We start from the raw sequence: 13,262 nt of genomic DNA, 5'->3' as shown, positions 1-13,262 counted from the left end.
GGTTCTCTCAGTGGTTATAGACTACTTTAAACACGGATACATCGAAAAAATAACCCTTCAAAAGCCATTTTCATTTAGAAGATGTTTGCAATTTAAAGCTGAAAATTAAAGCTCCCCAGCATTCTCATCAGTCTGACTGGTACTTAGTTAATGTGTTCAGTGCATATGTGTAGGTGTAGTTGTGTGTGTTTGTGCTGTCAAGATGAATGGAAGGTGACTCACCCCGATAATGGCGTTGAGTTCAGCCATGGTGACCTGCTTCGCCCTTTCCACTGCTTGGACCACCTGTTGCTGGTGCTACACACACACACACACACACACACACACACACACATTCAATGCCACAGAAAGAGAGTACGGTTTGCACTGCCATATTATCTATGCATTATGTTACTGTATATAGTGTAAAGTAACCATAATGTAATTATATTGCATATACAGTCATAATGTATATTGCATGTACAGTCAGTGATAATACATGAACCAAACTTGGTGAAAAGGTGTTGTCCTGCTTGTATAAATATAAATGTCTAGATTGGGAAACCATTCATTCACACAATGCAAACACTGACAAAGAAGTTACACACACACACACACACACACACACACACACACACACACACACACACACACACACACACACACACACACTAACTAAAATCTCAGGTCTGTTTACACAAAATCCCAATGTAATCAGTCACACAAACGCAAATATGCATGTGTGCAACAGTGCTCGCACACACACAGACGCACAGTGTCAATATGTATACTCTTACACTCTCAGACAAAAAGAAGTGTGTCTGCAGGTTTGTACTCCAGTCTTCTACACACTACCACACATACAACTAGTGCACATACAGTCAGAGCAACAATAAAACAATGTATTTAAACTTTAATAACCATGCTCCTCTTACTTATTTAAGTTGTATTAAGCAGATATAAATAAAAATGTAGCTTTAAGAAGCAATTATACAGGCCAAGCACACACACACACACACACACACACACACACACACACACACACACACACACACACACACACACACACACACACACACACACACACACACACACACAGAAATGGTGATGATGATGTTGTTGAATGATAAAAGGGCCCAAAGGAGTGACTATATTTAAATTAAAGATAATGGGATCTAAATGTTCAGAAAAAAATACAATTTAATATTACTCCTAAAGCCAGAGAGCCTTCTTTATAAAATACTATACAATTGTCTCTAATACCATAATAAGTTGTTCTGTATTGTTTCCAGTGACATTGATACTTGTAGGAATTTGTTTAATATCAGTACCTTTTGATCTTGTATAGATCATTTAGTGCAAAACCACAGGACCACATATGAGGCATATGCAGCTAACAGGTTAATGGGACATGAAATCATTAATGCAGCAAAGATCAGCTTCAAAAACAGGAAAGCTACTTTGATCATAATGCAGTAACGTAAATTGTATTCGCCACATTAGTAAACTATGATGACAATGTTTCTAATTTATTTTATTTAATGATTAGCCAGATGTTGTGTTTAATGAAGATATATTTAGTTTAATGGCAGTTTGATAAGATATCAGTAGATTTGTTGATTAATTTGCTTTGCAAACAAAGAGGATGACTTATTGAGGCAGCTTGCAATAGTTCAATAAATAAACGCAATGAACTCTAGCTTTAAAATTGATCATAAAGTTGAATCAACACAATTCTGACAAAAACATTTCTTTTTTTCACACTTTATTCTACTTGAGCACACAAATTAAAATAAAAAAATGTTTTTATCAATATAATGAGAACTTCTGCAATTATATTTTGCTCAGCATGCAATTTTATGTATTTTTGGTTTATTATTCTGAATGCAAAGAAAATGTGATATAGGCCTGGGGGGTAAAAAACTATCCCTTGATCATGTGTATGCAAATTTTGGGTTTATCTATAAGTGTGTCTGGCAGTGGTGACACTTACCTCTTGAGAGAGGAAAGGGATGATCTGAGCGCAGATGGCACTGAGACGCTTGACAATCTCCGCCTGTGATGGAAAGAGGGAGAAACAAGGGAAAGAGACAGAAGGAGAAAGAAAAGGATATATGATAATGTTGCATACTGTAAGATAACAAGTACACAATTAACACAGCATATGATACACCTTTACAGCACATTAAACCTTTGCTGCATTAAAACATCTTTCTAATGAGCTAGGAGTTCAGTCAGTGACAACTCTATGAGACAGAGAGACGAAATATATAACAGAGGTGGAAGGATGGAAGGATGGAAGGATGGAGGCAGCATTAGAGCTCCAGGCATCATCAGGTCTTTTAGCATTACCTTACTCTCATTTAGCTCGGCCATACACACTCTTCAGCCTTCCTCCATCTCTTTCTTCGTTACTCTCTCACCACAAACACACACAAACACATGAGCGAACAAACACACATTCACAAAAAGCAGAAACATTGTAAGGATTTCTCTCTAAAGCTCTCTATTTCCTAAAACTCGTAAAAACCATAAAATGCTTTCTTACCCCCATACACACACATATGCACATAGACAACACACACACACACACACACACACACACACACACACACACACACACACACACACACACACACACACACACACACACGTGGCAAACCTAGTAACCATCCGCAGAATACAGCTGCCTGCACACATGGACACATACAACACTCTCTCTGTGTCACACACATACACACACACACACACACACTAACACACCTGCACGCGCACACACACACACACACACTGAACCTCTGCGGTGTGTCTAATTCTATCTGTCTGAGTGCCCTCAGCCTCATTTTGTTCTCTTCTTCACTCAGCCATTCCCTCTTTTTCTACAACAGCTCTCACACTGAGCCATTATTACCCTATTCATCCTCCCATCCTCCCCCACTCCCCCTCCTTTGCTCTCTTTGTCTCGTTTTTTCCCATCTTTCTATTTTTCTATATTATTACCTTTCTCTTAATTTCAATTTGTCCTCCCTTCTTTCTCTCAGTTGCTCCTTTTCTTCCTTTAATATCAGTCTTCTCTCTTTTCTTTGTTACTTTGCTGTCACACATTACCACGGCCATACACACCTATTTTTTTTTATTTTTACTCGCTCAATCTATTTTTTTCTCTTTCTTTCTCTGTATCCCTCTCTCCCCACTAATACTGTACATGTTTCTGGCACTTCAAGATACTGGAGATGAACAGAGAAAGATAGCAAAGGGACGATGGAGGGCAATGCAATGATTGACAGGGTTGTATACATCATCATCCAAAGGCTCTCTCACACACACACACACACACACACACACACACACACACACACACACACACACACACACACACACACACACACACACACACGATCAGTCAGCCTGTCAGTTACAGCCAGTCTCATCGACACTTCATAAACTTCATAAACTGGCTATCACCAGACACACAGCTCTGTTCCAAGGACATACACAGTCTTATCACATCATACATGTGTCAACGTATGCATGTGTGTGTGTGTGTGTGTGTGTGTGTGTGTGTGTGTGTGTGTGTGAGAGAATGAGTTTTTACAGAATTTCTTATTGTTGTTGATTCTGCTGATGCCATTTTTTTGAAAGACTACTGAATGTTTGTCTGCTTGACTCCACTTTATCCCTTTATTTGCTTTCTATTCTTTTCTAACTTTTTCTATTTCCATGCTGTATTCTAGTAGAAGATTACAGCATGGAAAGAAAATGAGGCATGCACATAAAATTCATCAAATAGAGCCATGTTAACAGTTAGCAAATATATCTATTTCCCTGTTTGAGTTAACCTTCAGGTGTTGGAATTGGGAAATGTTCTCTTATCAGTCAAAAAACATCACAACCTGCTAACAACGTAAGCAGCAAATAGCCCAACCTGAGAGAGGCTTTCAGAATCAATTGATGTGCAGTCCATAAACTGCAGCTTGTGAAATGGTTCAACGTGGAGAAAAAGGAAGGTTCACCACCATCGCTGACCACTAACCTATGGTGCTAACGATTTGATTGCAGGGACAATGGTAAAACGTTGTACATTGTACATAAATTACACGTTTCCTTTAATTCACCTAATTATATGGCATTATCTATTCTGAATCAACTCTTCTCCCCTCAGTTATATCTCGGCAATAGAGGTGTTGAAATTAATCAAATAATCGATGCATCGAATCGTGGACATGGACGATGCTGCATCGATAATCGACCAGGCCATAATCGATTATTTCTGTTTACAATTTAATGTATGCCTAACAACCTTTCTGTTTATATATTCTGTTATGTTTTGCACATTCAGGAAGTGCCATGTGCTCAGTGCTGTAGTTTTATGTATTCAATTTATTTAGTATTAGAGCACTGCAGAATGTTTTGTTTTTGAAGCTTGAAAAGCTATGAATTAAATATCCTACATGGCGAATACGAATCGGGAGATCAGTGAAGATTCACACCTCTACTCGGCAACTACACCAGATACACCAGATAACTACCAAATACAGGTTGTCCTCAGGCTGTAAGTTTGATTTAAAGTTACACAAATAAACATAACTATATAAATATCAATAACAGAGACCCAGCAAGTCAGGTCGGCCAAAATGAAGGCCGACGGCTCCTCCGACGGACAACGGCACGGAACACACCGAACAGACTCGAGTCACCAACCTCGCCAGACTGTCCGACAGCCGATTATCGGGTTGGTGTGTCTGAGCTGGGCCAGGTGTCAGAAACAATACGGCACAGTCTCGTTCCACAACCCTGCCAAAGCACAGCCACCAGGGAGCACTGGCAAAGACTGGCCGGATGGAGGGATGAACGGATGGAGGGATGAATGGATGGGTAGATACAAAGGAAAAGAGGGGGCTGTTCAATAAACACCTGAGGGCAGATATGCTGCCAACTGGCATGGGGACAGAGAGAGACAGAGAAAGAGAGGCTTTAAATGAAACAGAGATAAAATGTAGGTGAGGGACAAAGAAGGACACACAGTCTTTTCATTTTAAAGAGCAAAAATGACCTAAATTATACTAAAATACACAAATAGATGGAGGAATTGAAATTGATAGTAGGGTTAGAGGAGAGGCAAAAACGAAGAAGACAAGGAAGAAGAAGGAATGAACTGTAGGACAAGGACAGCCTGTTCCAGAGGCCATGGCGCATATTAGCCTGTCTGAGGGGCACGCACGCACGCACGCACGCACACACACACACACACACACACACACACACACACACACACACACACACACAGTGGCAGTGTGCTCAGACTTGTCATCTCGTCAGATCATTAAATACATATCAATACACATATCAATAAAACATAAATCCAAAATACCAATACCTATACTATTACATGTGTACATATCTTCTATGTTGACTGAGTGTATGGTCGAGTCAAATCACATTTTTTTTAAACATAAGTAATACTGAAAGCTTGCAAGTAACCACATGCTCACACCAGGACTTACAAGTAAAGGTGCATCAACCTGTGTATTGATTGGTTTTAAATGATCACTTAAGAGACTAGAAGCAACAGACAGCAAAGAGATCTCTGTAACTTGTCTGAAGTGGAGAGTTGAGCAGAGTTCAACATCCTGCAAATTAGCAGCAATTTGTTTATACTATTTGTTCACCTAATGTTGAATTCTAAAACTTCTTTTGACTTTGTCTATCGAGTGAAAGTTTTAAAAAAAAGTTGACTGTAGCTATTTATGCTGTCCCTGTAGTACATCAAGTGCCTCAGTCTATTTACAGCAAAATTATAGCAAAGAGAGCGCATTTCCATTCAAATATCTCACTGTAAATAGTGATGTTGACAAGCGTTTTTTTGATTGTATTGTTTCTGCAATAACTGGCCTGCTGTAGCTGGTGTGAAATCATGTTGAAAAAACCTCCAAGAGCACATTATCATGAAAGTTTAAACATACAAAGTAAAGGTCATATTTGGTGTCACAGTAATACATTCTTCCTTGACCCAACATTTTTCATATACATTTAACTGTCAATCAGGAAGAAATCCATCAGAGTACAAGGAACCAATTTCTACACCAACACTCGGCTCAGTAGACCAGAATGCAACGCAGAGACAAGAGTTGTGCTTGTGTAAGAGGTGTACTGTAATTTAAAAAAAATCTTGACTGGAAAAACTCATTCTCCTACACTTACTTTGCAATAACTATTGCTATTTCTCTCTCTCCACCCACATGTTTAAACACGTTCCTGCCTGTTTTGTGAAGGCTGTCAAAAGGCATTCGAGGAAATGTAGAAAACTACTGTAGAAAATGACTAACTGAAGTCGAAATAGATTAAATAGGTGGGTAGATGAGGCGGTGGGTACACTAGAAAAGACAATAATAACACTCACTCACAAAACAAGCCATCACAGACTGATGGTGTAACAGCGGTTCTGCATGTGGGATTTTCGTTAAATAATGAGCCAGCATCTGACTCTTCTTCTGACAGAGACAAAGCTTGTTTAAGAGGGACGGGGTCCTACTAGAGTACGATCTGCCCCCCAGCTATTTTTTTTTTTTAAATGCTTGGAATAACAAGGCGTCCTACGTTGTGTAACTGTAGCATATTGGCAAGCTTGTACAAGGTTAGTCTATCTCCTCGACGTTCCACTTCCGGGATTGCTCCGGTGCCGCAGGAAATTCCGCCGGATGCATGTCTTTTCGCCGATGTCCGTTTCCTTCCGCTTTCTCTGTGTTGGAATTTTAAACTCCGGTGGATTTCTGAGGACTATGGTTATCCTCAGATCTCTGCATGGTTAAATCCAGACAGTTAGCTTGACTATCTTTCCAATCTGAGTTTTCTCTCGCACGACTAAAATAACTTTTGAATGTACACGGTTCACCAAAACAAGTTCCTTACCGAGGCTATTTTTCAGCGGCTCCGTGCGGAGCTTAGCGCCACCTATAATGATTGTGATTGGTTTAAAGAAATGCCAATAAACAAGAGCACGTTTTTCTCCCATCCCGGATCGCTATGTGGACTAGAGTGCGGATCGGGCCGCATTTTTCTGTCGGAGCCCGGCCTGCGTCCGACAGAGCAGTAACTGAACCCGACTCAAGCCCGACAGGCATTAACATATTTATGTCCGAGCCCGACACAGTTCAAATCTCTTTTTTTCCCTCATACTAATGACACATGTACGTTTGTTTGTGTGGAAAGCCCGCTTTTATTAAGCAACTGTAGGAAGGCATTCGGAAATGTCAACAGATGACGGGGAAACAAGCACATGTTAACACAGGCGCGCACAAGAGGATGCATGTGACCGAGCCCGACCCGAACCCAAACATCATTTCTAAATATCTGTCCGAACCCGGCCCAGCCCGTCGGGTCCCGTCGGGTCCCGTCGGGTCCTGTCGGGCTCGGGTTGGGTATCCATCCTCTAATGTGGACTAGCCAGACCCTCCTCCGCAGTGCTGTGGAGGTTGGTCTGGCAAAGTGAGACTAGTACGAGGTAAAAAGTGATATATGGAGGTTCATATATGTAATGCCTCATAATCAAGACCAGAAATGGAGACAAGCTCATAAGTAGGGATGAATTAACAGAAAACAAGCTCATGTTTTTCACTGAAGTGAACTTGAACTGGAACATCGGGGGAAAACACTTCCCTGTGAAAGATCAGCATTGTATTTGGTCTCCCAGCATGATGGCAAGCATCAGTGACCATTTTCATTGGCCAATAAAGCTTGGTGAATTTGAATGTGACGAGCGTGGGTTGAGTTTGGCACGGGAGGAGGGAGATAGTGCCCAGTGTGCTCAGGCACTGCCAGCTGTGCCAGCTTCTGAGTCCCACTACGGCTGAGCGAGCCAGCGTTATGGAGGGGGCCTGTGTGTGTGTGTGTGTGTGTGTGTGTGTTTGTGTGTGTGTGTGTGTGTGTGTGTGTGATACCCCACTCCTCTACTCACTCTACAGTAATTGCTCTCAACAAAAATCTTTGCCATCTTTCTTACAGTACAGTAATATTATATCTATTTCTAGCACTTCTCTCTGGCTTGTTACCTGAATAGTTGCTGGTTTGAATCCTTGGAAGTAGTCTGGGAGACTGACAGGCAAATTCACGAAAGGATTGTGCTGCTTTTGTGGCTGATAAACCTGCACAAATAAGACTAAAAGAAACCGTGTAATTCTTAAAGCACCAGCAAAGGGTGAAATGCACCACTAACTGCGCTGCCAAGCAAATAGTGGCATATAAATAAATAAATATATAAATAGGTGAGTGTTTGAAAACACCAACAGCACTGACTGACTGGAATATAAAATTTCTCTGTCACGTTTAAATTCCTTGCCTGAAGTATTGAGGAATGCCTCTGCACCTCGTTGGTCGGGACCTGTAGCTTGCGATCTGAAAATTTCATAAATTTAAAATTACACTCAGCTGCAAAAATGTGTGGCATGTTTGTGTTGTAATATCTTTAGCGGAATTTAAAATAAATCAAATCAAAATTTTTTTTTGCATTTTAGGCCTTTATTTGTATAGGACAGCTTAGACTTGAAAGGGGGGAGAGAGGGGGAATGACATGCAGCTAAGGGCCGCAGCTCGGAGTCGAACCCGCAGCCACTGCATCGAGGAGCAAACCTCTACATATGGGCGCCCGCTCTACCAGGTGAGTCAACCAGGCGCCCGAGCGCAATTTATTTTGTGAATCGGACCTTGAGACGGGGCAGATAGCTGTTGCAAGGGATTCACAATTCATGGTGCCATGAGCGGCCACAATCCATTCTTTGTGAATTCGCCTGAGAGTGAGCAATGGTTGAGCGTAGCACTTAACCTCCAACAGCAACAGGATGCATGCCCAGTCAACATTACCTCTTTAGAGTAAGCAGGTGATACAAAATGATTTTGTGGTGACAGGAAGAGTGCTGAGGCTCTGACCTTTAAGACCCTGACACACCAACCCGACGGCTGACCGTCGGCAGAAAAGGCAGTTGGACTGATCAGTCTGCTCCCCGAGGTCCAAAAAGTGCCTCGGAACACACCAAAGCGATGCCGTCTTGAGCTTATGTTCTGCGCGTGCGCGAGACGTAATACAAAAAATGAAAACCGGAAAAGACAACACGTCACGTGGGTCTGGCTTCTCCAGCCAATAGTAATGGCGGCTTGTTCGAAATACGATCTCTTATCTAAAATAGTTCACTGAAACGTGTTTCTGAAAACATTTTAAGCGAGAAATAGGCCATGCAGTTGCTGAATCTGTCTTCATTTCAGATCGACAAAGGTCAGTTTAAAAGATTTTCGTCAGATTTTGAGAGGCGTTCGTCACTCATCCCACTCATTATTTCCGGGTTAGTGAGTCCGACTGCCCGCCCTCCGACCCAGCAAGTCAGGTCGGCCAAAATGAAGGCCTTACGCTTACATTATGAATCATCATCATTTTGCATCATCACTGACAAGTGTAGTGTCTAGGTACTTTAACATTCATATATCAAAGACAAAGCATTGGATTCTGGGATTTTCCTTTCATCAGAAAGTAGTGTCCATGCTATGAAGTGATTTTGGACACAGCGATATTGTATGTTACAGTGCCCACTGCTGCAGAATACCCTCATTTATTTTCAAGAGTCAGAGGGTGTATACATATCATCCACACACACACACACACACACACACACACACACACACACACACACACACACACACACACACACACACACACACAATCCTGGAGTTTATCTCTGTCCTCTGCTTTCTAATTGTACTGCTCTCTCCTCTGTGAACAGTTTAAGGTAAATATTTGTAGCCAATGACGCACTAATCACCCACTGATTGGGGTTGCAGGCACAGAGCTGTTCAATATAAACAGCCATTCCTGCTTCCTCTCATTCAAACCCCCACCTCCTCCTTTCTTTAGTCTTTCTCTCCATGCAATCAGCCCTCTTCTGTTTCTATTCTGCTGGCTCATTTTTCCACTTCCGCAGTATCTCTCACTCTCGCTCTCTTTCTGTGTCCTCTCGCTCTGTTTTCCCTCAGTGCACATGGCCTTGCTCTTTTGCTCTCCCTCTCTGCCCTTCTTCTAATTCTCTCTCATTTCTTTCTCCTTCTCCTTGCTCTATCTCTCTGCCCTGCTTCTCTCCAAAAATCTCTCTCCCTCCACCTCCCAACCCTCTTTTTTCTTTTCTTGCTCAGTCTTGTTTTCTTCTCCCTGCCCTCTCTCTCCCTCTCTCTTTCTCTCTCTCTCTCTCTATCTCTCTCTCTCTGGGCAGCGAGCCAGCTCCTCATCCCTGGCACTGAGCCAACTCCTCACCTCCTCCTCTTCCCCTCCCTCCCTTCCCCTATCCCCCTTGCCTCTGATTGATGGCCCCTCTATTCTAAGGAGAGGAAGAGAAACAGAGAAAGAGAAAGAGAGACAGGGAGTGGGAGAGGGAAGGGGAGCAGCAAAGCACACGCTCACACACAAAAACACAGAGGCACACACATGTGCACACAAGCACTCTTAGAATTGTGCACACAAATTCAACTACACACACACACACACACACACACACACACACACACACACAAGTACACACACAAAAGCCACCACAAACAGTCGAAGACACGCGCACACACACAAAAGCAACAAGGGCACACAGAAAACCAATCCAAACAGAGCAGAGGAGAGCACACATACAAAGAGCTGTGTGCAGAGCAAGCAGAGCCTCCCAGCATGTGACTAACAAGCACACACGCGCGTGCGCGCGCACACACACACACACACACACATAAAGACACAGATTCAACCTTCAGTGCAGTAACAATACAACATAGGCAGGGGACCAGGCAGCAGAAACATTTAGAATGAAAAATACAGACAGACAGCTCACTCCAACTCCTCCAACTCACACAAACACACACACACACTCTCTCTCTCACACACACACACACACACACACACACACACACACACAGGGACTCTTTCTATGGCATGTGATTGTGACACAAATCTGTGTCTCACAGTTGGGGTTGTAGTTTTACCACCAACAAGATCCCCAGGCCCCCCCCCCAACCCTTCACTCTGGCTATATAATACACTAAGCTATTAGTCATATTAACACTGTGCCAGCTCACCAGCTTGCATTGACAGACTGCATACGGCTTCAAACTCATGTCGTCCGCAATGCAATCAGACACAAAGTAGCCAGAGTAACAAAGCTGGCTGTTCAGTATGCATGCCTACATTGCCTTCACTGTTGCAAACATGACCCACATATTATGGCCTTGTTGGCATGTTATATTTTGATAACTACTCGTAAGACCAACAGATGACATATTTTCAACTGATCTTACTTGCTAAAATGCATTTATGTACACCGGAATAAAACATAAGAAGACTATGAGTCTACAACCAAACTAGCAGCTCTGTATGGCTGTACAGTGATGCTTTAAGGTAAATGCTAGCATCAGTATGCAAACATGCTTACAAACACAATGCTAGATGAAAAGTCAGGAGAGCACCAAATTCATTAGCATACATCAAGTTCCCACATTGTGTGGGAAACATCAATGTCAAACTTTCGTGCCAATCTATCTGATGATGTTGAGATATTTGAGAGGATAGGTGAAACAGGAAAAGTCAGGGGGAAACCAAAGTTAGTAGGATTTATCCTCTGGGGGCCATGGATACATTTAGAAAATAACATGGAATTCATCCAATAGTTGTTGAGATATTTCAGTCACGACCAAAGTGGTGGACCAACCGACCAACAGACAGAAAGACACTGACACTGCTGCTAGCTTGGCTAAAAAGCTTTTCTATTCCTTTAACCATGTAGTATACAATGCAATTCCAACTGTAAATGAAATGTAGTTCATTTAATTATTAAAAAAAAAAAAATTACTTGAACATATGTTACTCATGAATTTATGCATGACATTATAAAGAAATAGATTTCAAATGGAATGTGCAGCAGTCATACCTGGATAAAAGCTGCTGCCTTGGAGTATTAGCCCCTTATTTTTCCCAATATAAGCACTGCACAAACACACCCACACACACATACACACACACACACACACACACACACACACACACACACACACACAGAGCTCCTCTGTCAGAGTGACAAAGCCATTACGTTAAAAGGCTAGCTCCCTGGGAATTTCATCACTCGTTTTCTGTCTCATCTCATCTTTCTCTCTTTCTTTTTCACTGTTTTTCCTTCTCTCAACTTATTTTCTATCATTCCTAAAGGGTTATATCACACTCTATTACCGCGCTCTCTCTCTCTCTCTCTATGCCTCATTATTCACAAATGAGCTCTGTAACACATGTATGCACAGGCATACACATGACACACACACACACACACACACACACACACACACACACACACACACACACACACACACACACACACACACACACAGAGCACAGATGCTACAACATGTGCAAAAAGAGGGACTGCATACACCAGTGATCAGAGAGTGTAAACACATACACATGCACACACATACAAAGTAATTTGACCTCTCCAAAGCCGGTCTAGTTGACCCACATATGCAGGTTCGTCTTAATCCAGCCTTTAATAAAAACTGTTAAAAAAGAACCAACAAACTCAAACCACAACTGTGGGATTATCGTCTGACTGGGAGGTGGGAATGGCAGAGAGAGAAAATATGAGGGAGAGAGGATAGAAAGAGTGAGATTGAGAAAGAAAATGTGGAAAGAGAGGGAAGCCCAATCCTATTATGAACAGTGGTGAGTTAAAAATGAAGGCATCTCTCTCTTGCACTCTTTTGCTCACTCTCTCTCATTCTTGTTCACTCTCTCCTCCCTCCCAAATGAAATGAGGATTCAGGTCACAACTTCATCCAAATATACCAACACATGCACACACACACACACACACACACACACACACACACACACACACACACACACACGCACGCACGCACACACACACACACACACACACACACACACACACACACACACACACACACACACAGAGCACAGATGCTACAACGTGCAAAAAGAGGGACTGCATACACCAATGATCAGAGAGTGTAAACATACACATGCACACACATACAAAGTAATTTGACCTCTCCAAAGCCGGTCTAGTTGACCCACATATGCAGGTTCGTCCTAATCCAGCCTTTAATAAAAACTGTAAAAAAAGAACCAACAAACTCAAACCACAACCATGGGATTATCGTCTGACTGGGAGGTGGGAATGGCAGAGAGAGAAAATATGAGGCAGAGAGGATAGAAAGAGTGAGATTGAGAAAGAAAACGTGGAAAGAGAGAGAAGCCC

General features: G+C 42.2%; 1 protein-coding gene across 4 annotated transcripts in view; it reads right to left on the bottom strand.

Moving 5' to 3' along the window:
* Positions 1 to 13,262, bottom strand: part of tle2b (TLE family member 2, transcriptional corepressor b) — an 89,867-nt gene that overhangs the window by 29,264 nt on the left and 47,341 nt on the right. For 3 of the 4 annotated variants that reach the window (XM_031307284.2, XM_031307287.2, XM_031307285.2), the window contains exons 5-6: positions 1,973 to 2,035; positions 223 to 297 (exon numbers count right to left, since the gene is read on the bottom strand). In XM_031307284.2, the coding sequence (XP_031163144.1) occupies positions 223 to 297; positions 1,973 to 2,035 (138 nt within the window). Of the gene's footprint in view, positions 1 to 222; positions 298 to 1,972; positions 2,036 to 2,331; positions 2,371 to 13,262 lie in introns of those variants that run through there. The other variant, XM_031307288.2, reaches the window with a different exon arrangement.

This window comes from Sander lucioperca, chromosome 11 (genome assembly GCF_008315115.2).
Source record: "Sander lucioperca isolate FBNREF2018 chromosome 11, SLUC_FBN_1.2, whole genome shotgun sequence".
Lineage (NCBI taxonomy): Eukaryota > Metazoa > Chordata > Actinopteri > Perciformes > Percidae > Sander > Sander lucioperca.
This window is presented reverse-complemented; position numbering and strand designations above follow the sequence as displayed.